The sequence below is a fragment of the Drosophila busckii genome, chromosome 2R (assembly GCF_011750605.1).
Source record: "Drosophila busckii strain San Diego stock center, stock number 13000-0081.31 chromosome 2R, ASM1175060v1, whole genome shotgun sequence".
NCBI classification, from domain to species: Eukaryota; Metazoa; Arthropoda; class Insecta; order Diptera; family Drosophilidae; genus Drosophila; species Drosophila busckii.
In genome coordinates, this window is record NC_046605.1 from 15,729,209 (window position 1) to 15,753,775 (window position 24,567).

At 41.1% G+C, this 24,567-nt stretch overlaps 8 protein-coding genes across 10 annotated transcripts; 4 read left to right on the forward strand and 4 right to left on the reverse strand.

Annotated features, from left to right (window-relative positions):
• Window positions 1-119: 119 nt before the first annotated feature.
• Window positions 120-3,201, forward strand: LOC108594889 (WD repeat-containing protein 60; the record flags this gene model as incomplete). The annotated part of the gene is made up of 2 exons (XM_017980026.2): window positions 120-2,144; window positions 2,195-3,201. Coding segments are annotated over 2 exons (3,024 nt in total), but the record flags the coding sequence as incomplete, so codon positions are not given.
• Window positions 3,202-4,369: 1,168 nt separating this feature from the next.
• LOC108594888 (D site-binding protein) lies at window positions 4,370-4,960 on the reverse strand. The gene has a single exon (XM_017980025.1). It carries the CDS (start codon window positions 4,958-4,960, stop codon window positions 4,370-4,372), a length of 591 nt encoding a protein of 196 aa, XP_017835514.1.
• Window positions 4,961-7,346: 2,386 nt separating this feature from the next.
• Window positions 7,347-7,993, forward strand: LOC108595863. Its single transcript, XM_017981155.1, has 2 exons — window positions 7,347-7,602; window positions 7,655-7,993. The coding sequence occupies exons 1-2, from the start codon at window positions 7,427-7,429 to the stop codon at window positions 7,911-7,913; spliced, it is 435 nt and encodes a 144-aa protein (XP_017836644.1). The 5' UTR covers window positions 7,347-7,426; the 3' UTR covers window positions 7,914-7,993.
• Window positions 7,994-9,991: 1,998 nt separating this feature from the next.
• Window positions 9,992-12,246, reverse strand: LOC108594887. Its single transcript, XM_017980024.1, has 2 exons — window positions 10,865-12,246; window positions 9,992-10,698 (listed from the first exon to the last, which is right to left on the reverse strand). Exons 1-2 carry the CDS (start codon window positions 12,228-12,230, stop codon window positions 9,992-9,994), a joined length of 2,073 nt encoding a protein of 690 aa, XP_017835513.1. The 5' UTR covers window positions 12,231-12,246.
• A 4-nt stretch (window positions 12,247-12,250) lies between these two features.
• LOC108596378 (nuclear pore complex protein Nup75) lies at window positions 12,251-15,479 on the forward strand. Its single transcript, XM_017982048.2, has 6 exons — window positions 12,251-12,516; window positions 12,571-13,763; window positions 13,820-14,165; window positions 14,236-14,426; window positions 14,490-14,646; window positions 14,713-15,479. The coding sequence occupies exons 1-6, from the start codon at window positions 12,490-12,492 to the stop codon at window positions 14,842-14,844; spliced, it is 2,046 nt and encodes a 681-aa protein (XP_017837537.1). The 5' UTR covers window positions 12,251-12,489; the 3' UTR covers window positions 14,845-15,479.
• A 100-nt stretch (window positions 15,480-15,579) lies between these two features.
• Window positions 15,580-18,991, reverse strand: LOC108596381 (uncharacterized protein CG10915). Of its 2 annotated transcripts, XM_017982052.2 has the most exons (5): window positions 17,888-18,991; window positions 17,635-17,821; window positions 17,447-17,574; window positions 17,293-17,321; window positions 16,537-16,609 (listed from the first exon to the last, which is right to left on the reverse strand). In XM_017982052.2, exons 1-4 carry the CDS (start codon window positions 18,672-18,674, stop codon window positions 17,305-17,307), a joined length of 1,119 nt encoding a protein of 372 aa, XP_017837541.1. In that variant the 5' UTR covers window positions 18,675-18,991; the 3' UTR covers window positions 16,537-16,609; window positions 17,293-17,304. The 2 variants fall into 2 exon arrangements, with proteins under 2 accessions (XP_017837540.1, XP_017837541.1); XM_017982051.2 differs by lacking the exon at window positions 17,293-17,321 and having other exon boundaries at window positions 15,580-16,609; window positions 17,888-18,985.
• A 42-nt stretch (window positions 18,992-19,033) lies between these two features.
• LOC108596379 (nitric oxide-associated protein 1) lies at window positions 19,034-22,723 on the reverse strand. Its single transcript, XM_017982049.2, has 3 exons — window positions 22,597-22,723; window positions 20,569-21,093; window positions 19,034-20,515 (listed from the first exon to the last, which is right to left on the reverse strand). The coding sequence occupies exons 2-3, from the start codon at window positions 21,049-21,051 to the stop codon at window positions 19,049-19,051; spliced, it is 1,950 nt and encodes a 649-aa protein (XP_017837538.1). The 5' UTR covers window positions 21,052-21,093; window positions 22,597-22,723; the 3' UTR covers window positions 19,034-19,048.
• On the forward strand, window positions 21,144-24,284 carry LOC108596382 (longitudinals lacking protein-like). Of its 2 annotated transcripts, none has more exons than XM_017982053.1 (4): window positions 21,144-21,239; window positions 23,357-23,632; window positions 23,923-24,009; window positions 24,070-24,284. In XM_017982053.1, the coding sequence occupies exons 2-4, from the start codon at window positions 23,531-23,533 to the stop codon at window positions 24,262-24,264; spliced, it is 384 nt and encodes a 127-aa protein (XP_017837542.1). In that variant the 5' UTR covers window positions 21,144-21,239; window positions 23,357-23,530; the 3' UTR covers window positions 24,265-24,284. The 2 variants fall into 2 exon arrangements, with proteins under 2 accessions (XP_017837542.1, XP_017837543.1); XM_017982054.2 differs by lacking the exon at window positions 21,144-21,239 and adding an exon at window positions 23,081-23,274.
• The last annotated feature ends 283 nt before the right edge of the window (window positions 24,285-24,567 follow it).

The window sequence follows — 24,567 nt, forward strand, 5'->3', positions numbered from 1 at the left end:
GAAACGATCACGCTGAGAGTTCAGTGCTGTAAGATTTCGCAAATAAACGCGCCCAAACGTTTCAAATTCAAAATGCATTTCAAACATTTATTTTTTAGATCAAAAATGAAATTCCACGCAAAGCAACAAAATCGCCTGCAACAAGTGTGGGCGCAACAGCAACCACATCAAGGAGCAGCAAGTCGAGGGTCAAGTCACAGGACAGTGTGGAAAGTGAAAAGGAGCTGAAAAAAACCACAAAGATTGCAACAACAACAACAATTAAAAAACCGCAACCACTGCACACAAGCAAAAATAAGGAGCGTGAGCCTGTGTCTAGCAAACGAACTACCCCATCCCCTACCACCAAGGCAACTAGCACATTGCGTGCCGCTAAACAACCACCTGCCGGCAAGGCTAAGCCAAATGCAGTGCTCGACAGCTATCATAATGTGACGGTGTCATCGCCTCCGCAAAAGCGCAAGGCACAACCAAAACAAGCAACAGCAGCAACAACAACAACAACAACAGCAGCAGCGCTAGAATTGGCAGACCAAGTGCAGAAGCAACAGCTAAGAGCACGAGCGCTCTCACGCACACTGCAACCAGAAGAGGTGCTGGTGCTGAAACGAGAGTCGGCCAAGCAGCGCAGCGAGAGAGAAGTGCAACAAGTGAAGCAAGCAGTTGCATTTGAAGTCAATTTTGAGGCAGAGCAAAAAATAGCAACGCCAGCTACAAGTGAAGCGGGCAACTACTCCGATGACTTTGAATCCTATGAATCGGATTTTGAAACAGATGCAAGCACGCCCGAAGAAGAAGAGCAGGATGATGAAGAAGAAGAAGAACAGCAGGATAAAGAAGAAGCTGCAGCAGCAGTAAGCGAAAGTGAACAAGACTTAAGCGAAGCAGAAGATTCGGAGCCGACCCAAAATCCTATAACCGTTATACAACGTGATAAGGAGCGTAAATTGGATTCTGGCCACTATGACATGAACTGTCGACGACTGCAGCGTAATGTTGCCACACAGCCATACGATAGCTTCGATACCAATATCATGGCCAACTCAGAGCAGCTCGATTCAGGCATTAGCAGCTATGGCGCTGCAGTTTCCCCAGCGGTCAATCAGTCCACAGCCGATGTGCACTTTGGTGGCTATGTGGATTTTGTTTCGCGTCCTGTTATAACACCGCGTGGTGTGGAGCTGCTGCGTAAGCTGCGCTTTGATCAACTCAACTATCAACTGTTTGAAACGCAGCCGCTAAGCTATGAGGGCTATATGCAAAGCTATGGAAAGCTAAACACACGACAATTGGCTACACAAACGCAAGCACAGCAAATGAATGCGGAATGCCAGACGCTGGAGCTGCACACACGCACCAGCTGGACACAGCATCCACCCAATTACGCTGGACAATTGCTGATGAGCTGCAGCGGCGACGCCAGCCAGCAGTTGGACTCAGCACAGCAGAAGTCGAACGATGCCTTTGAGCGCAGCTTATCACAACTAGAGCAACTGCGTCTATCGCAGCAACAGCGCACGCTGCAACAGCAACAGAAGCGCTTAGCCAAGCCCTTGGATATGGAGCGTCTAAATGTATTTCTGCAAAAGTCTTGCCTGCTGCTGGGCAAGCTGCAAGCTGCACCTTCAGCACCACAAACGCTGCAGACGGGTTTCCTCAATGCTTTGCCCGTGCGTCGCATCTTTGGCAGCGCCGCACAGCAGCAACTGCTGGTCACTGTGCATGAGTGTCCGGCTGAAAGCAATGTCTATCGCGATGATTTCGCCAATTTGTTGATGGTCTGGTCTTTGACGGATGCTAGCAAACCTTTGCGTTTGCTCTCCAGCTGGTCAGAAGTCTGCCGTGTTGCCTTTAGCAGCGAGGCAACTGATATTATTGTTGCTGGGCTGCGCGATGGCAGCATAGCCATGTGGGATCTGCGCGAGACTTACAGCTACTGCTCCAAGCTGGATGGACATCTGACGCATTTTGCTGCCACGCAGTCTGTGGTGCCTTGTCTGGACACGCAGCAGCAGCAACAGCAGCTGACAGCTTTAGATCTGGGTGCTGTGCTGGATGTGCGCAGCTTTCGCTCAGCGCCCAAGACAGCCAGCGTGGGCTTGGGTTGGAGCAGCAACTATGCAACAAATCACAAAAATATACAGGTAAGTGCTACATACAATTTATTGGTCGTTTTTTAACATTTTGCATTTAGTACGCAGCACTTAATGATTCCGGACTTTTAACCATTTGGACGCTTGTGGAGAGCGGTCATGGCTGTGTCAACACAGAACATAGTTCGCCCTGGGCCAGAGTGCAGCTGCTGCAAAGCGCCAGCTGTGATCTGCGCGATTATCTGGAGCGTCGTTTGCTCAAGAGCAAGCAGAGTGCCTATGATAAGACCAGATCTTTGTTTCAGGGCAATGTCTACAACGATGAGATCTTGCGCGAACTAAACGAAACACAAACGCTGGCCACGGCGCTGCAGGATCAGGGATTGCAGGGCTTGCGCTTTAGCAGCATTGATACGGGCTCTAATGTAATCTATGTGTGCACCAATCGCAACTTTGTGCTCTGCTGTACGCGCAGCTTGAAACCGGAGCGCTTCACCAGAATTGGCTTGCATGAGAGTCGCTTTTTATTTCCCACAGCGCTTTGTGTGCTGGCCAATGACAGCTATATAGCTGTAGGTCTGTCCAATGGCTCGGTCATGATACTTAACTGTAATCAGCGGCAGCGACAGCGTTTGCCGCCACGCCCCACAACGGCAATGCCGCTGGCCAACATTGGTCCGGAGCCGGAAACAGGCAAATCCTGTGCCATACAAAATATCATACTGAACGAACGGCGCTCCTTTGAGCAACAGCCCTTGGACAGCACCACCAACAGCTACGAGCAACGTCCTCAAACCCAAGCTCGTTGCGCCTACGAATTGCGTCTCTTTGACCAGCAACTGTTGCTCAGCGGCAGCGTTCTACGTCAGCATCTGGTGCAGGCACTTGTCCAGTCCAGCGATGGTGCCAAACTCTTTGCACTGTCCAACGGCACTGTGCGCATCTATGACTTTCAGCTGGACCGTGAGCTGCTCGAGACACCGCTGCAGTTGAGCTCCAATGTTACGGATATCGCCACCGCATGCGGCTCGCGAAACGAGCAACAATTGCTGCTACTCAATGCCGCTGGCTTAGTGCAGTTGCATGCACTTAATTACTAATTTATTTATTCCGTTTATTTATTAATAATGTTTTCGATGAACATATTTATTTATATGGTACATAAGTTTCAAGTTTTTCTATACTCAGTTGCCAGAATAAAATAAATAAAAAATAAAATAATTGATAGCAATGCAAGTTCTACTCATGTTTTTGTTTAGCAGCAACTTTTTGCTATTAGCGTATAAATCAACAACTTTATACTATAAGAGTATAAATACAAAATAAGCTATATGTTTTTATACTTTTTGACATTTCTATATATGCTTTATTAATTGAATTATTAATTTAGATCCTGTAGCAAAAATCAGAGTTGACAGTCTGAATTTCTTAAAGAGGATTCGAAGTTTTAAAAAAAATATTGCCACAGCATTAAGACTAGCTCTTGAAAAAGTGTTTTTGGACGTGAAAAATACGTGTCTGGTAAATTTGTTAAATCTCTGATTTATCTCAACGTACATCAAGAACAATTTTACATCAAAAACCAAAACCAAGAATAAACTTTCTTTACTCAGTAATCCATTTGTATGCTTCAATTGCTTCATCACATCAGTCAGATTTGAATTGAGTAAATCTGATGGATTAAACTAATTTCAATTAATTAATTTAATCTTATTATTTTTTGCTGAGCTAGAGCTTTTAAATTTGGAATAACAACAAAAATAGGCCGGTACTGCAATCAATAGAGTATAAAAATTGGTTTACAAGTTTATTTATTTTTTAGACTTTTGGCTTTTTATGCCAGGGGTAACATCACACATTTTTTTTTAATTTTAATTTTTCCAAATTAGAATGCAGTTTTATTCAGATGCATTATTCCATTGATAAAGCACAACAGCATATTTATATTTAGAATCTCATGAGCTAATTAAGCCAATTATAGCCTGTCAAAGTTTGAAACTGATAAGAAATGAAGACGGCAGAATTTTAAGCAAATTAAACAACTCAAATTTGAGATGTGTTACAGCAATCGACGTCGCCGGAATTCACTTACAAAATGACAAAAATAAACAAACAGTTAGTACTTACTGATTAAAGAAACAACAATTCGAAACTCGCAAAATGTTCACTTATAAAATCGAATAATAATTTTATTAACATAAAAAGTTCTAGGGTAAAACACAGTAAGAAAGTTCACAAATTCTATATACACAGCGCGATTTGAAAATTATTAGGGACTACGCTTGCCTGGCCACGCCCACACCCACGCCCAAAAGGCCGCCGGCTGTGGCGCCGAGCAATTGGCGCACAGTTTGCAATTCATCACGTAACGCCAGGACCTGAGCACGCAGTAGAGAGTTCTCCTGCTCGAGCAGGGCTGCCCGAAAGGCAATGCGATCCTCGCGTATCTTGCGCGCATCACGAGATTTCTTGGCCGCCTCATTGTTGCGCTTGCGTCGCTCATAATACTTGTCATCCTTTTGGGCATCCGGTATGGGACGCTTCTCGCCACGTGCGCGTCGATGCAAGAAGCCCGGAAACATGCCGACACGATTAAGCTCCATGAGCGGAAATTCCAAGCTCTGTAGCGCGTGATTCGGTGGTGCAATATACTCGAAGGCGGGCAAAGTGCTGGCTGCCATATTGCCATTGTGCTTACTGGCCAGCAGACTGGGAAAAGTTAGGCCAGGCAGCGGCAAGCGCAGATTGTGTGTGGACGCCATATAGTTTGCACTGCAAACAACAGGCTCCATATCCATATCGAGTTCACTTTGCAGCGATAATGTTTCCGTAACGTCCACAATGGGCGACTTGACCGGCGAGTACATGGCGTATACTTTATGCAAACGACCGTACGCCTCGAATGTCGCGCTAGGTCTGAGCTTCAGCCATCCTGACAGACAGACTGACTGACTGCCTATCTGGCTGCTTCATAAGTATACGCTACCCCCTATTCATGCCCACAGACAGTTTTTATGTTAGTTTTAGTCCGAGTCCTGCCAGCGCTAGCACAGGCCGCCCACCGCTTTCTACATTCAGCCAATCACGCAATGTTGACGGTAATTATTCGTCAAATACATGACACTTTTCCATGTTGAATGACATTTATTTTGCAGCAGTGGTTATAAGGGCTTCATATAACTGGTTAGCTTGATTTGCTACCACCCACTTTGGCGCCAGCACAATGCCATTGACCAGCTAACAAAAGTCGCTATACATTTCCTGGGAGTAACCCAGACAACATTATATATGAGTTGGCCAACTATTATGCAGCAGTTGGGGGCTGTTATAATAACCTAACGGCCAATGGGAACGTTCGCATGGACTTGCCTTGAGGGTGGCACGTGGACGACTGGACACTGTCGGCATTTTATCGAGCGGTATTTTCTAGATTTAAACTGTTGATTGGTAATAATAAATGTTATAAGCATTACAAGTGGAATTTTTAATACAGCGAATTAAAATTACAACAGTTCTTGAGCTTAGTAAATAACTGTATACGAAATTAAGTATTAATATTGTTTAGGAAATTAAATATAAACACTGCTAAAGTAATTAAATATTAAAATTCTCATATCGTCTGGCAGAAGAAATGTATTTTAAAATGGAATCGCTCAGGCAATAATTTTTTATATTTTTTCAAAGATTATCAGATTGAATATAAATCTAAACACAACTGAATTATGTTTGCATTATCATGTGTTCTGCTTTGCCATTTCATTTATATATTCCCCTATATCATAAACTGCCAAGTCATGTCAGTGTCAAGCTATAGCTTTGAATAACTGACTAACAAGACATTGAGTTGTGCTAACTTAGGTCTCAATTTAGTCTAATCTACGTTATAAAGTCATCAGACAGAATGTCTCGTAAGCATGACAAACCATAAAAGAGCACTAAGTAAATCGCATATCCTAACTCAGCTAAAAATATAGAATATTCAACTGCTTGTCATGCATATGTGTGTGTGTGTGTGTGGTGCACAACCCGTTTAAGTTTGAGAAAATGTCACCTGTTTTGTTATATCAAATTGCCAGTTGGGCGTTTACGGCCCTGCCTAACCGGAAGTCAGCGACAGTGTAGAGTCGGTGGCATCCTAACAATATTTCATAATGTATGCGCTAATTTATTATCTGTTGGCAAAAGTTTTACCATATTTAACCCTTTGACTGTTTTCCTTTCTTTATGGTGTTGGAGAGCACGGAAATTTGAACATGAACTGTTTGCGTGCAGGCGTGTCATGATTGTCATGGGCATACCATATACATATATATATATACATCAATTATATGAATGAATTTGTAAGATACATATGCACATATAGTTTATGTTTTTTTTATTGAAATCTTTGATTTTTGTATACATATTTGAGAATTATGTGTATTTAAAAGTTAACAAATTTTAAGAAATTGTACTTAACGCACAGTAAAATAATTATTAAGACTCCAACGTTAGACCAATGATTAGCTCAACAAAATCTTTTATAATAGCCAACAAAATGTTTTATGATTAAGAAATTTGTGGCTTCTTTTTAAGCCGTCTAATGCTTGGGCTTTTGACCAAATTATTTAGTTACTGGGCCACAGAAAGTTGAATGTGATTCGTGGCGATCTACGCAGAAGAAAGTATTCGCTGCACTGCTTTGCCATCATATATTACGATAGGTGCGTTTCTATTGCTGTCATCTTCACCGTAAAATAAAAAAAAAAAAACCTTTGCTTTAACGGCTTAAGTTTGAACTGATACAAAAAAATTAATTTTATTTCTATTATTCTTCCAATTATTCAATAAGCTATATAATCTATAGCTATATATATCATCCACTCAGTTTTCTATATACTAAGCTTAGGCTGCCAATAAAAAAGAAATATTTACGTCATTATCTTGGCGTGTCTTTGTTGTCACCAAAGCACATTAGGACACTACTTATCTATCAACTTATAATGTACCCCCAGAGAGACGAACCGCTTGACCGACTGCCTAATGCATTGGGTGTAAGGCTCTATTTATATATTAGGCAAATTACCAGGTAATAATAAAAAGAAAAGCCTGAACATGTAATTGTTACAATATTTGTCTAGCTTCGGCTGATAATTTGGGGCGCAAACATCGCTGGACAAACTGTTAATGACACCTCTAATTGGCCAACATTAGGCACAAGGGTTGGCTCAAAAAGGTCTCAAAGGCAGTAGACAAGCTTTAGTTGTCTGACAATCTGACAATTCGTCAGTAGAGCGAACATAGATAAATTTAATTTTAAAAAGTAGTGTGTTATATTTTAAATCTTAGCCAAAATGTGTGAGGAATATCCGATAAGCGAGTGCGAACCGACTACGCTGACAATGCACTCCAATGTTTATCATATACACTTGCCATTGTATATAATGGATATGGTGCGCATATTTCAGGATCATCCGAAGTATGTAAGCGGCATCAAGGAGCAGCAAATTGTTGAAATGCTGGAAAAAGAGTAAGTTGCAATATAAATTCCAACTCTATTCAAATTCAATTTTGTCTTGCAGATCCTTTGCCTGTGGCGATTTGGAGGCACAGGTTAAGACAGCAGTCATGGACTTGTCCGCCAAGGGCTTTATACGCTACATAAATAACGGCTATCGCACATTGGGACCGATTGCCAAATTAGCAAATGCACGCAATGTGCGACACTTTTGCGCCACCTGGCAGCGCATTGCCGATCTGCAAAAGGTCAGCGCCGAGTATCACGAGGGCAGCATCAGCTCAGCCGTGCCAAAGTGCGCTAAGCGTGAAAACAATTGTTAAATTTTATAAAGTTACACTGCGTTCAGTTCAGCACAATTCCAAAGAAAAATTTATGTTAAAGGGAAAGATCCGAAATGTAAGCAGCATGTGTATTTGATTGGGCGGGTGTGGGTGTGGGCAATGGCAGGGTGGCTCATCATCATTATGTGTGCTACTTAGTTGGAACACACACATATGTCATATATATGGCAGCTAGACCTCATACTTTTAACACTTAACCCTGTGTTTAGAGTTTAATTAGGCTGGTAAGAACTACGTATAAACAACGTGTTTGAACTATAAAATATGTTTAAAATACATTTTGTTTGTTAATTAAAATGAAAAACTCTGCTACTGCTTTAGCTTAACTATTTTTCATACTACATATGCAGTTGTTGTTATTCACATCCCTGTTGCCCATTAGCCCTTTAACTGTCTGCCATGCGCTGCTCAAACATTTAAATTGTCAACACCAGGCACACAAGCAAACCTGTCGTCATTTGCCGTCCTCATATGGGTGACCCGAGCTTCTCTGCACGCATGTGATTCCCAGCAGGTGTTATTTATTGCCTTTCTAATCGTTGCGGCATAATCTATTAGCACTCGCGACAACCTAACTGAACTTCAACCTTATAGACTACAACGTATATGATGACATGGTAGATGAAGTCTAAACAAAGTTCAGAGCCTTTGGCTTTTATTTTGTATGTATTGTTGTTGTTGTTGTTGCCAACATTATGGGCAATTATTATGCGCATTATTTTGATGGTTTTAGTTTTGTATAATTTATTTAATTTTTTATTGCTTTTCTTTTGCGCTATCTTTTGATGACTGCTAATTCGGCTGCCCTCAACATAAATCAAAAACACAACTCAACTCAGCCAAAGATTATTTACATATATTATTAGCTATAAATTCCAGTCGTCATTTTGATAAATAAATAGACAACTATGACAAGTACAGCCAGTGTGATTATGAGCCCAAAGAGTATTAAAAGGATCCACAAAAAATCTTTTAAATGACAGCAACTTTTTTATTCATTCTGACTTCCATGATCTGTGCGAAGCAGAATATGCAAAATACTTTAAAAATTCTATAAGCTTTCTAGCAAATACCACTTTTAAGCAATACTTAGGACATCTATCATGGGCGTAGCCAAGTTCCAGAATTTTCTTCAATTAAGAACTTGAACCCTGAAATGTTGTAAAATCAAAAAATGCAATACAATTTTGTTTTTATGCTTGTTTTTATTGTTGCTTGTTTCCTTTTAACAATAAGTTTTATATCTAGACGAAACATAATCCTTATAATACATTGGAGTAGTATTCCTTTTATTCTTATTCATCCATCCTCATTATTATATAGAGAAATATATAAAAGACAATCACAACGATGACTAGCCGAAATATCAATGCAAAGACCCATAATAAATCCGATAATGGGTAATTACAGCAATTCTTCTTTTCGCACACAATTTCATCATTAGCCTGCAACATGTTGCACAATATCTACAAAATATTATTTTATTTATTTGAATAAGTTTTTAAGAAAATGATACTTTGCTAACAAAAAAGTTGTTTGATTACAGAGCTAGATCTAATATTTTAATGCTAAATTCTTATTATAAGTAATGCATATAAACAAAAACAAATACAGTAATTCAAGTTGATGTTAAAGTTCTAATATCTTAGTTTTAATAGGTTTTCTTATATTATACTTGATAATAAGCCATACATTTTTTTTTTTTATTTTGTAAGTAAAATTTGATCCTTTATATTGAGGACATCATTCAGTGCTTGACAAGCAGCTTAATAGGCAATAAGAAAATAAATTCGTCAACATTGCATTCTGATTTCATTTGCTTTTGCATATGAGTACAACGACAAGTATAATAACTAATGTTATTAATGAGAAGACAACAGTCAAAATGCGTATTATCATAAGCTTTGTATATCCTTGCTGTCTCTGGCGGTGCCTGTCCATGCGCTCCTCATCTGTTAACTGCATTTTGAAATACATCTAATTTTGCTTCATAAAAAATGTCAAAACAAATAACTAACTAAAGCAAATGCTACTAATTTAAATATATATAAATATATTTAGCACGTAATGTTGCTTCGGTTGTCCTCATCCGGTTCAGTAATGGCCTCGACAAAGCCATGCTCAATCAACTGCTGAGGCACTTGGGAAAAACGCTTTCGAAGTTCTATGATATAACCATCGGCCGTGTGACTACACAGCAACACATCTACCTCAACATTGAGCAGCTTTGACTTAAGAAACTCCACGCAGTTGGCGTTCATAAATGGATTTGAGGAAGTAATATATTTAATACCAGAAATGAAACAGCTCAGAGCACGCTGCGGCTTCAGACTGATGGCATCAGTGCACGGCGCTAGCGATTCTATAGACACATACTCGGTATTGCCATAGTCAATATAAAAAATTTTATAAACAGTCTTAAACTTATCCTTGAACTTTTCCATAACCTGCGCGCGATAGTAGCAGCCATCGTTGTACAGTGCCAAAACAATTTCCAGCTCTATAGGCGGCCGTTTAAATTTACGCTCCGGCTCGGGCACATCTTTGCTGCTCCACACAAGCGGTGTCTTTATATTCTCATCCACAAGCTGTGCATACAAATGCGTTGGAGTATGAATGTGTGTAACCAGCAGGCGAACTGTGCTGCCCACTTCACTGGCAATTGGCGCTTCATAAATGGTATCCGGCAATGCATTGACAGGCTCTATGTCTTTAGTAGCGTCATGGTCAGCAAGGGGCACATGAAGCAGCTTGCACCTAGCACCTGTTCAAATAAATAAACATACATAGATCAGTGACAATTCATCCATACGTATATTTAGTGCTTAAAGTTTTTAATAACAAATTATAATACGTAACCAAAGTAAATATGATTTCTTATAATAAACTTTGTAATCTATAATAGTTAAGCTTTTGATTTATTTACTAACCCTTGAAACAACCATTGATCTTAGGATCATATTGACGACAAATGCGTTCATCATCCTTAGGCCTAAATCCAAGTACGGCCTTGACAGCATCGCTAGTGCAGGGTTCAATGTTGTCCAGCAATGCAGCTTGCTCCGGGGTTAATTTTTGAACGTGCTCAGCTTCTGCTGCCTGCTGCAATTGGCATGTCTCTGTTGGCATTTTGTCTGCTGACGTTTCCGCTGCTGGCAGTAGCGGTGGTTCCTTTAGAAGCTCCACCACCAAGTCGTTGGCTGTATTTTCAATCACACGCAGCCATACCTTCTGATAAGCGTATTGACTCAAATGATTTAAGTTGTAGTTACCTACAAAGCATCTAATAGCCTGCGCTGGCAGTTTCTTCAATTCGTCAGTTAGCTCATAAATAACCTCCATGCCATTCAAGTGTATATGCTCGCCATAGTCAATTAAATAGGCATCATATCCGCCGCCTTTTGAGTAGGAATTGATTACGACTCGTGGTATAATCTGCTCTTGTGCATCATAGACGGCAAAAATATCACCAAAGTTGGGAAACTGCTGCAGCTCTTTTAGATGCAGCTGCATGGCCAGCAACTTGTTCAGCTGTATGTTTTCTTTACCCCACTTGGCTACATAAATGCAATCTTCTGATTTATTGAGAAACACCACTGTAGCCTCAACAAAAGTGTCTTTAACAAAACATGATGTGTTTTTCACTAACTTTTCATATATATCATTGCTTGACAGTTGTTGACCACCACTAGGTGGCACCAAACGCGTTAGACGCTTTGGCATGCTCCTCTCGGATATGACATGCACTTTCTCTTGCGGCATAGATGTCTCCAATACTGTTTGTGGTTGCACATACAGGGACTCAGCTGTTGTGGCTATTCGCTGCGTTGTCGACAGCTCTTGGTTTAACTCAGTTTGGCTTGATTTGGCCGAAACTAACGGCACAGCTTCATTTTTACATTGCTCTGCTTCTGATCTCGTACTCCTCGGAGAGGAGTGAAAGCTATCTGCGTAGCTCACATTATTATTAATATCATCTTCGGAGCGCTTTGTTTGAACACTGCATAAATCCTGATTTTCATGTTCAGCTGTGTGCTCAAAATCGATGGTCGATTGGTTTAACTTAATGTGTAAGTTTAATTTCATTACATACTCGTTAACTTCACTGACGCTGCCCAGCAGGCTGTCGTAAAGTGTCAAAATTCTTCTATCTGAGCGTCCTACATGCGGCCAATTTTGCTCGAGTGTTTGACGCATAGCGTCTACTTTACGTTTGTAACCACTAATGTTGTTTTGAAGTTTACTCAAATTGCGCTCAAATAGCAACAGCACTTCGGTAATGTCCTCAAGATCCATTTTAGTATTCGGATTACCGGAAAATGCGCATAAGTCGTTGGCGTTTCAAAGAACTTGTTACGAGCGGTAGAGTTGCCAACAAACTTGTATGTTTGAGAGTATCATCTTTTAAATAACGGTGCCTTGAATTTAATTAACAAGTATCATCTACCTAAGGGCTGCATAAACTGCAAGTCAATAACTACTTTGCAGCCCTGTGCATTGCCGGAAAAACGCGCTAATTGTTTTCGTTTATATTTGTGCACAGTTCTTAAATAAAATGATTAATGAGAGCCCGCCTGCATTCGTAAGAGTATTACACATTAGTGTCGTTCTATAAATTAACTTGACTTTTGTTTAGGAACTCGGAGATACGTTGGCGACACGCTGCGGCAACACCTTGACTGGTGTATTTGTGCCAGGCAGCTCCAAAATAGCGCTAAGCGCTTACAGGCCCGTCAAATGGAACAGCCGCGATGCGCCAAGCGAGACAGTTGGATCTGAAGACTTTGTACTCGTACACATGGCCAAAGAAGCGTCACTATTTGAGGAGCCCCTATTGCGTAGCTTGTTGGCCGAAACAACAGTGACATTTACCACACTGCAGACGCTCGCGCAGAGTCAAAAGAGCAGTACCAAGAAAATAACAGAGTATACAAAAATCTCAAGCTCTTATCGCAGCGTTATACGTTGTTGTCTTGAGAAACTTGAGCTCGCCAAGAAATTACCCGAGGTGCAAGAGAATGATGCAAAGCAAAAACTCTTTGCCGAAGCTATAATGACGTTATACTCTGTCGAGTGCTTATGGCATTTGTTTGAGATACTTTATATGCAACAGCAGCACTATCAGCTGGTTGTGCCCCAGCTACTAGAATGGACACGATTTCATTATCCCCAAGCGGAAGATGAGGCGACCGACTTGCTGCTCATGGGCGAAGAAGCCAGCGAATTTGACAATTACTGGCAGACGCTAAAGAAGCTAATTATGTTTGGCCAGCTGGATGTTACACGTGCCATTCTTTCGCAGCAACCCCAGGCTAGCCAACCGGCCTTTCAGGCTGCTGAACAGTTGCTGAAGAGCATGCCCGTTTATCAAGAGGGCTACGCCTTGCAAAAGTTTACTACACAGTGGGAATATTGGCATTCGGATCTAGAGCGCAAACTAACTGCACATGTATTTGCCACTGAACCCGAACTGGAGCTTATGATGCAGTTAGTTGCAGGCAGCAATAAACATTGGGATGCGGAATTGCTCGACTCGCATGACTGGTATGAGTATCTGCCCGGCTATCTGCTATACACCAAGCCCAGTTGTAAGCCATTTGAGCTGCGCATAGCGGCCACTAATTGGCAAAATCGCTGGTCACGCCAGCAACCTGCAGACTGGAAAATGAGCCAATTGAGTCGCATGGTTCTACAGCTAATGAAGCATGAAGTTAAACAGTTTATCTACGATACACAAAAGCTAAGCGACAGCCATTGGTTCTCCACACATATTATTGATCTAATCCATCATACGGGACTGCTTACGACATATTTCGAGCAGCAGGGCGTGTAAGTTGTAATTTACCATATTTAATATTCGTATTGAAGTTTACATTTATTTAAAGAGAAATACCTGAGCTGCGGCAGTCCTTAATCTATGACTATGGCAGCTATTTGATGACCTCGCATAATCTCTGGCAGCTGGGCATTGATTACCTAGATCATTGTCAACAGGAAGGTCTGGCAGCAATTAGTCTGCTGTTGCCACACATTCCCATAAAAACTGAAAGACAAGCATTTAAGATAATCCAATTAGCCAAACAGCGCGGTTTTGTGGAAGTGGAGCAAGATATTTGTAAGGTGCTGTCGAAACGCGCCTACAATGATGAACGCTATGGCAGTGCCTTGGAATGGGCAATTCGCGCCAAGGATGTGCTGTTAGTTACAGCCATTGCGGACTTTATACTAAAGGTGCGTTATAAATGAGTTTTTCAATTTTTTAAATAAATTTAAATACATTTGTTCGTATTCAACTTTTCAGAACTACTCACATACAGGCAATATGCTTTGCAAGGATGTTATAACGAGCATAGGCGCACGCATGTTTGTTTCGCCACGTTTGATATTTCTTTTAAAATACTATGAGTTCTATGAGCTTTATGGCCAACGCGAGTTTCTGGCTGCCGCCGATCTGTTAGTTAATCTATTAGACTCGAAGATTACGCCAGATTAGTAAGCTCATCAGTTAATTTGAGTGCGGACTTGAAATAAATTAAACTTTATAAACCATTACAGCTTCTGGCCGACGCTGTTAATAGATGCCTTGCCGCTGCTAGAGTCAGAGGATCCCAAAATATTTTCCAAGGAAACAGTTGCCATATTGCAGCATTTGGAAATGGAGCTAGTGCCTCTTATAGAGCGCAACAAACGAGCCCGCAAACAGCCTAGTAATGTAAGTTAAAGCAACTTTTGTAATGAGTAACATTTTATTTTAATATTTAATTGTCTTGCCAAGCAGCAAACGAACGAGACCGCATTAAAGGACTATCGTGTAGAGCATACTGAGGAGATTTTAGATCTAATGCGACTGGCCTGTGCAAGAAATCTAGCGCGCGCTATGATCATTGAGAATACTTCAAATATATCCTGATTGATTTAATTACGCAACATCCGCTTGTAATTTTAATTTATGCTTAACTTTTGTCCATGCCACAATACAAATGTCATAGTAACCATAATACGCTTGCTATTTTTATTGATTTATTTATTGTATATATTGGTTTTTGTGCCTCTTTGTCTGCTACATATTTATCGTAAGTACCAACAACGCTAGCTGCTCTCTGTTTTTGACTAAAGCATTTGACAATGCAACACAAGTTTGAACTCAAACAAATTGCTGGTGGCCTAACTATAGGATTAGTTGGTTTACTTTTACAATTTCTATAAAGGCCAAATTAAAACTTAAAGCGAACTTAAAATATAAATGTAAATTAATACATATATTGTGTATATAGCTGCACACAGTTTACAATTTTAGCATTTAAAAACTAACAAACAACGCACAGAGCACAATGGAGTAGTACTTCATATATATATAGGTATATACGTGTATGTATGTGTATGGTTATAGGTATAATTACTACATAGCTTTATGTATTTCATATCTTTTAGCATAATGAGAATCGCACGGCCTTAAACAAACGCTCGATACTAAACGACTAAGTTTGGAATTACATACAAAACGCACAGCGCATTTGTGTGGCGTTGCATTAACGACAAAAAAAACACATACAACAAATTTACTTAAGTTGTGGGGAAACTTTGCACATGGATATTGGAAAACAGACTAAAACAACGCTATGCAACAATATTGTACTTTTATAAACTTAAATGTAATACAAAATTGGACAATCAAAAGTATGTAAAATAATTGTGTAAAAATAATTATTGTTAAAAAAGCAAGAACAAAAGCTGCTTAAGAATTTAAATATCTGTTGCATAGTGTTATTCGGGAACTACGTATAATGCGAATATGTTCGTATATAGGTTTAGTGTATATATGTATAAAATGTTGGCATCCAATGGAAATTCCAGATTTTCCTAGCCAGTATGCCTGCTACATTGGATTATGAGTATTAACGCTTATGCTCTATTTGTGTGTGTGTGTGTGTGTGTGTGTGTGTGTGTGTGTGAGTGGGAGGAATATGTATGCATTTAGTTTGTTTTCTAATTATGCTTTGCCGTAGTCGCTGAAGCTGCTGCCACAGCACTTGTGGATGAGACTGCTGCTGCTGCTGTTGTTGTTGTTGTGGCTGTAGCAGTGGCAGCAACCGCAGCTGTGGCAGCAGCAATTGCACTGGCCGCTGCACTGCCGCTTGTTATGGAGCCTAGACGCGACAATGATGGCTCCCGTTTGGGCGGTACAATTGGCTTGGTTGGTATGGGTGGTGGTGCACCGCGAGCACCAGCTGGCGGCACAGTAACCGGTGGCACTGCAATGGGTACTGGATGTGGATGCGGTGGTGCTGTAGTTTGATCCAATGCAGCAGCTGCAGCTAAAGCTGCATACTTGCCACCTGGAGCACGTTGTATGGTGGCTGTCGGCTGCATCTTGGCCGGCGAGGGTGTGGGTGGTGTAGCAGCAGCAGCAGCTGCAGCGCCCGCTTCACTGGAGCTGGCTACACTACTGCTAGCGTGAGTTATGGCCGACAAGGTTGCGGCAACGACGGGCGCAGTTGCCGTGCCAGTTGGAGCGGTGGCAATGCCCACAATTGCGGCGCTAGTACGTATATTCTGGCCTGGCACTATGGAGCGTGCTATGCCTGTTTGTGGCCCCGACACCGGCATGCTGGTAACCGTTGCGGTTGGCTGCACTATTTTGGCAATGTTCACCATAGGCGTGGCACATGCGTCCTCTGTAAAAATTGTACAAATTATGACATTAGATGTGGCATAAAAAAAATTTTGTTTAAACAAAACGGTTGATGTTACATAAATGAAAGCAAATTGTTGGCAAAAACAAAATTTGTATATAAACAATTGCAGTTTTATTTCAATATATTTAGGCACTTCAATTTCTAAGCCAATTTGTTTAATTCTAATTTCTTACAAGTTACAAAATTAATACATTTTGAAAACAAATTTGTTTACATCGAATCAATCAATGTTTTGTGGCAAACATTTTACAAAAGTCAACACTATCAGAGTCTAGTAATTATTTTAATGCCATTGAATTAAATTCAATTTAAGCGCGTTCCTTCAAGAAATGTTTTGATTTGCTTTGGATTAAGAATAAACTGCGTTTTAAAAATTAAATTATAGAAACATTTTTAATAAATTTCTATAATCTTTGATATAAATGAAGGACACTGTGTAAGCTATTTGCTGCTGGTGCTTAAAGATTTTATCGAATTAAATTATGAAACACTAGCAAACACTAAATAGTTCACGTAGCTTTATCTAAGTGTTTGTTCAGCTATAACTATATGGATTTGGATACTATACATGTGTGGGTGTGTATATTATAATGAGTGCGTGAGTGCACATTTTGCCAGAGTGCAAGAAAAACAACAAAAAGGGAAACAAAATAACAAATCACCTTGCAATGGCTTTAACAAAATATTTCAGCTTCAGGGGTATATATATAGTAGATATTATAATTATATATCGTAAATCAATGGAAATAGAAATTAAGAATTAAAATCATAAATTACAACAGCCAATTTGAAATGGTTAATTTCTTAGACGCTTACCGCTAAACTGACGCGTCTTGGCGCTTGCAGCGGCTAAGGCTGCAGCACTGCCACCCAATTGTTGTTGTTTTCTCAATGTCTCGTTTTCGCAGCGTAGATTACTTAGCTCCTGCTCTAGCTCCTTAACGCTGTACAGAGATCATGAATATATAATTAAGCATACAAATATTTAACACAAGGCAACTAACCGTAGCTCCTCTTTGGCTAGCTTGGCTTGAAATGTTTTGCGCTCAATGTCCATGGATTGTGTTTGCTTCTCCAGCTCCTCTTCCATGCGCAGCGACTTTTTGCTTTCCTCCTCCAGGCCCTCGGCTATGGTATCGGAGCGCTGCTTTTCCTCAGCTAAGATTTGAGCCAAGTCCTCAGAGCGTTTGCCTATCAAAACATACAAAAACAAAAACCTTATATCGTATAAATTATTAAGAAAGCATAATTGCTTACCCTCTTCTATATACTTCATTAATATCTTTTTGCGCTCTGCTATGAGCAATAAAACAATTTGCTTTTGTCTATTACGCTCATAATCGAGCGTCTCCTGCAGCTTTTTGAGATCCTTTTCCATTGTGGCCACCTGTGCATGCTCCGCTTCCAGCTGCTGGCGCAGCTTATTACGTTCCAATTCCAAATTGTAGCTAATACCATCTTGGGCCGTATGACTCTCATGCTTACGCCGCTCCTCCTCCAGCTGCTGCATGCGCATACGCGACTCGGCGAGTATGTTCACCATGCGCACATGTGTGCCACGCTGTTTGCTAACCATTTGATATTGTTGCTCCATTTGCTGTTCAATTATTTGACGCACTTCCATTTCAGCCTGAGCCGCCTGTGTGGAGGACTCGCGTGATATGAGATTGCCATTTAAAGCAATCTTATCACGAAATAGCGAAGCATACGGATCGTTCGGCGGTACACGTTTGGTTCGCAGCTGCGTTATCAGCTGCTTGACGCGCTCATTGCGCAAAGCCGCAATACAAACATCTCTTGCCTGCAGCTCCCCCTCTAAATAATATAGCATCTTCACTAGCTCGCTGTGCGGCATTTCAACACGTCCATTATTTAACTGTGGCTGTTGTTGTTGCTGCTGCTGTTGCAACTTTTGGCCAGCGCCCGGCTTTATAGTTTGGAATTCATGTGTTACGCCCACGCTTAAGCAATCATTGTTATCATCATTATTGTCTACCTGCTGCTGCGGCTCAGCCAGGCTAGTCGTGCTGGAGATTTGCTCCATAATTCTCGGCTTTTTTACAGCATACAAATAATGTCGATACTCAGACTCGCGACGGCGACGCACTTTGTTTGGCTAGTTACAAATCGCACTCACGTTTCCTAATGCACTTATCGCGCTATTTCAATGGCATTTTAATGGCTATAATTGGCATAAATTTGCTAGTTTTAATGCCATAGAAATTCTTTGTTGCCGTGAAAAAGTGGATACTTTACAGAGTTGTGCAGTTTGAAGTGTGACCAGCTCCAAAACAGCATAGGTTCAAAGGAACAACACCTGCGCATGCTGTCGCGAACTAGTTCGCTGCTCCACAACAAATTTGCTCCACCATATTAAATACGTTAGCCTTTTTAAACTTTTTGTATTATTATTTTTATTTATTTTCTAAAAACAAAAGGTTTAGCTGTATTGTAGGCCACCGAATAGCGTATGTGCTTACCCACTAGACGATCCGCCAGCGGTATTAAGGCCGGCTCACGCACATGTATGCCCATTGCTCCTGGCGTCCACACACGCAAGCTGCATTCTGAATTCTCTGGTAGCAACAAGCCTAGCCAGCCCACGGAGCTAAGTGTTATATCACAGTTGAGTCGTTTTTCAGCACGTTTATCAGGCTGGGCTCCGCTCTGCACCACAATATCCTGTTGCTTGCACTGTAATCCCGGCCAGCGCTCCAAGCGCTGTGTCTCAGAATCGGCTATGGGCACACCCAGCAGCGCAGTGCCCAGATATCGTTTGTAGATGTCTGCCGCCTGCTTAGTGTCTGTGACAAGCAGTGGGAGCGCTTCAGCTGCAAAAATAAACAATTTTACCCATTCGGTGTTGCACTGCAGCAAATCCACACGTGCCAGACCACCCAAAAGCAAGGACATATCCGGTGCCAGACGCAACGCACGTGGCTTAATCATTCTTGGAGGCTGTATGCGTAAAAGCTCCGCTGTGTTTAGAAGAGGCGTTAGTTGATCCGGCTGCATTACTCCCGGTGTGTCGTAGACCCAGCGTGCCTCCTTGTACTCCGCCTTGCGTTCGTTTAACGTTGTAATGGGCTGTGTGCCTGAGGAGATGGCAAAAGCATCGTTGACTTCCATGCGTCGATCGAAAGTGCGTCCCACATTGCCTATAAGCTGCGCCGACGTAATTGTACCTGCCCCCTTGGCCTGATCACGACGTAGTTGGTCTAGGGAAGCGCGCTGTGACCGCTCCGAGAACAGGCGTTTGTAGCGCTGATACACACGCACATCCGATGGGCGTAATATGGGAAACTTAAGCAACTGCAGCGTAGTGCCTGGCCAGGCACAAGTAGTGGCCTTACGCACCAGTTCGGTCGCCTCTGGTCGACAGTAATCCGAATTGAGCAAGATATTAAAAAGGGAACTTTTGCCTACATTAGTGCAGCCCAACAGATAGACATCCCCCTTGTACTGCCAAATCTTATGCAGCTGCGTGATGAGCTCCTCTATGCCATAGCCTGTTTTAGCGGAGATTAGGCTAACATGTTTGATGTTTAATGCATCAAATCCGCCGTGTTGTATGAACTGCTGCTTGAGGCAATGCTGCACATGCGTCAGGTAGCTGTTACAGTCGCGCGGCAGCAAATCCACTTTGTTGCCCACTATAATAACAGGACGTTTGGCACCCAAAATTTGCCGCATGCCGGGCCAAATGGAGCTGGGAAAATCCAACAGGTCTACCACTATAACTGCTAGCGCATATTCATCCTGTATGCGTGATATAGTCTCCACATAAGCCGAGTGTGGCACCTCTACATCCAGCGCTATATTGTAGTGCTTTAGGAAATGGCAACGCTGGCATGTGATACTTTGCAGTTCTGTCCTGCTGCGTCCCTGTAAATGTTTAAGCTAGTTAAATATAATAGTGAATAAATTAACACAACTACCTTAAAGATCTCACTGGGTATGTAACCAGGCAAGGATGTGCTCATACAATGTAAATGGGCACCACAGCCATTGCAGGGCACCAGAGAAGGCGGGATAGTCGCATCAGCTGTGCCATGATTGGCATCAATATTGCCTTGTTCATCACAGGCGCCCTTATAAAACTCGTAATCATCCATCCAGTTGTTTGGATATACGGGCGCTTTTACTGAAAACATTTCCTGCTCCAGCTTACGCAATGACTCCATGGGCGGAAACACAACAGGTGCCCTTTTGTTGGCCGGATTTTCAAGCAACGGCGCCAGGTCGTTTTCAAGAAATGAACTGTAGTGCACATGTTCATAATTCATGTAACGCTGGCGGGCCGCTTGCCAGGCTCTTTGGCGGTAGCTTTCTGTTTCATTTGCTGTTGTATTTTGTAATCGTTTGCACTGGCAATATATGTTTTCATTTAACTTTTTAATAAATCGCATTGACTTGTACATTTTGTTGCCGTAACACGCTTACATAAGCTCGTTGATCTGAAACTATGGTAAAAGTAGTGTTGTTAAGGAACATGCTGTCTGATTTAGTGTTGTTCAGCGCAGCTGAAAAGGCAAAAACACTCGTCGGAAAAGAAAAAAGAGAAAAAAGAAAGCAGCAAGCATTAGCGAAAGCAGAGCGTGTACAGAAGGTGAGTGCGTTTTATAAAAAAAAGCCTCGTGTATGTATTAAATTGTAACAAAAAAGCCTGGAGAAACGTGGAACGCGCTTCAATATTGTGCATTTGCAGTAAACATTAAGCAATAGCACAGAATACGCATTGGTAAAAGTACAGAGTGCAAGCCAAATAAGCGATTAGGAAAGTGCGTGTGTGTAACTGTGTGTGTGTGTGTGCGTGTTTTTGTTGCGCGTGTATTTGTGCAATGTATATGAAACAAAGTAAAACGAAGCGCGACCTAATTTTAAAATACATATTACAATAATATTTGCATAAACAAATGCAAACGTATAGAACAAAAACATGATACGACCAATTACAATTGCAAAGAAAACTCAAAACCGTAAATTTTGTTTTTGTGGCATGCCACGAAAGAGTTCCCGCTGCCGCCGCCATTGTCTAGGTAGCAGCAGCCGACGGCAGCACAAGACTCTCACACATTTCTTCTACCGTAAATTTTGAGTAGTTCGTTCCTTCTCCCCATCTGCAGGCTTGTTTTCGTTAGTGTTGTTGTTGTTGTGAGCGCCATGTTGAGTAATACAAAACTAAAACAACAACGTTTTGGCGAGAGCGGCTCATCAAATTGGTGAGTGTTGCAACTTTCGTTGGAACTTGTTTCGCATTGTTGTTGGCAGTTTGGTGCTCTGCTCAATACACTCGCTCTTATTACTTCTCTGTTGTTGTCTTTTCTCAGTTTTTCAAACTGGTATTTTCTTTATGAAGAAATAAACACATGCAGTTGTGGGTGTTTTGTACTTATTGGCATGCCAATTGCACAAGGGAGAGAGAAAAATCAATACACACAGCCAAAGAGTACTACAAAATTAGACAATTACAATTTCAACGTTTACTCAAAAGTTTCTTCTGCATGCTGTTGCTGTTGTCGTGAACTGCTGCGCGGCCCCAACTGCTTTCAAAACTAGTGCAAGTGAGATAGTGCATTTCAAAAAGGTTACACATACGCAAAGCCCCACTCTCACACACCAACGCAATTGAAATTTCCAGCAAATGCTCCTCGACGTCGCAGTCGCATTCGTTGACTTTGTTATTGTTGCTGTTGTAATGTAATTGCGAAATCATAACGGCAGTTGAAAGTTGAGAGCGCTTAGCCAAGTATGTGTCGGTGTGCCAGCGAGAGTATTAGTATGTGTGTGTGTGTATATATATATATATAAAAGTGTAGAGTAAAGCTTAGCTGAAGTTTGTATGCGCTGCTTTGTTAGTGCCTCTCCCTTGGACCACGACCATCCGCCCACACAAAAACACACAGCCGTCGGCGCAAGTGTAGCGCATATGGTAGTTTCAACAAGGCAGCGCTTGTCGCACTCACACAACACATGTTGTCTGCACACTGGAGCGAGAGTTACAAATTTTTGTCGAAACGTGCTATATTAGAAATGCAATACGCCAGCTCTTTTGAAGAATTTTGAGTTTATTTTTTTTTTACACATCAAAATAAGTGTACTTTTACATTTTGAATATAATTTTGTGCTGAATGTTTATGTATACACTGTGCGGCGACAGCTTTACTTAAAATTCAAATGAGCAACGCAAATGACTAAAATGCAGAAATTGCCTTGAAAAGTGAAAGGCGCTTTCAGTGTGAGCGTAAACGCGAACGCGAGTCTTTGATATTTTGCTTTAACCTTTGCCGACTCTTGTTGTTATGATTATTATTTTTTCTTGTTGTGTGCTGTTATTGTTATTGTTGTCTTTGTTGGGCAAGCTTTGCACATTTGACATTTTCCAACACAGCAAATTCCATAGAGGCCCGTTGCACATTGCGGCTGCGCAAATCACTTTTTACTGTTGTCTTTTTTCTCGTGTTCGTTGTTGCTAGTATTGTTTAGAATGTTTTCGTTGCCGTTGTGCAACTTTGTTGTGCGACTCTTTCGCAATTTGCAAGTTTTGGCTCACGGCTCTCTTAAAGCTTGACTTTGTGGTTTTTTTTTTTTTGATGTTGTTGCTATTGCTGTAGGTTTTTTCGCACAATCAAACATTTCGCCAAGTTTGTATCTTTTATTTTTTCGTTTTCGCTGTGCCAGTTGATGTCACGTTTAACAAAATTTTCTTTGTTTATATTTTTACAGAAATTAAGCATAACAAAGAACTAAATCAAAAAAATTCTTGACTGCTGCACTTAAATCGTAAACGAAGCTAAGCTTTTGTATTGTGCTGGAAACCGTTTTGGCCCTGCGTCTAAATTTTGAAACAAAAATCTCTCTTTGGCTTTGCTCTTCTAGCCATAACAAAAAAGCTTCTACATGATGTCGTCGGATCAACAGTTCTTTTTAAAATGGAACGATTTTCAAACAAATATGGTGACCTCGTTCCGTCACTTGCGCGATGAGAAAAGTTTTACAGATGTAAGTATTGCCAGCGATACATAACAACATAACGACGTCTCACTGTACCATCAAAATATCCAATTAGGCAAACTACAAACTTTATTTCATGTTGGCATTATACACACACCTATTACCAGCTACCTGCCTCTGACCATTCATAGTTTCTTTTCGTCTACCTGTAATCTTTCTTCTTCTTTTCACATTTTTCTTTGAGCATTAGTTCGTTGAATTCGAATTGAGCCAACTTATTGCTGGGGAAAATTTATAGCTTTAAATTATTGATTCGTTTTGATTTGTTTTCTATACAGGTAACACTTGCCTGCGAAGGTCAAACCTGCAAAGCACACAAAATGGTGCTCTCAGCTTGCAGTCCCTACTTCAAGGCGCTATTGGAGGTAAGTACTGACAAGTAACAAGTTTGTGCTAGAATTAAACATTGTATTTCCCATTTACAGGAGAATCCATCAAAGCATCCCATTATTATACTGAAAGATGTGTCCTACATACACCTGCAGGCCATCCTCGAGTTTATGTATGCCGGCGAAGTGAATGTGTCGCAAGAACAACTACCGGCATTCCTTAAAACCGCCGATCGTCTCAAAGTGAAAGGTCTGGCAGAGACACCAAGTTCAATAAAGCGGGAGGGTTGATGATATTTAAGCAATTAAAATACAGAAACACACTTACAAACACACACACACATAAGAAATTTATATATGCAAGCAAGAAAACAAAATTCCAATACAATGAGACAGCACGAAACTAATTCAAAATTCAAAACAACAAAATTTCACATTAAATATGCACCACATACAAAAGATATGTAAAGCGGTTGGAAGTTCATTTCCGATAGTTACGATTGTAATACAACAGTTACTATTTTTCATCGTGCAACCTTGAGACCAAACTGATTTGCAATATTTATGAACCCAGACGACTACCGAGCAAACCAA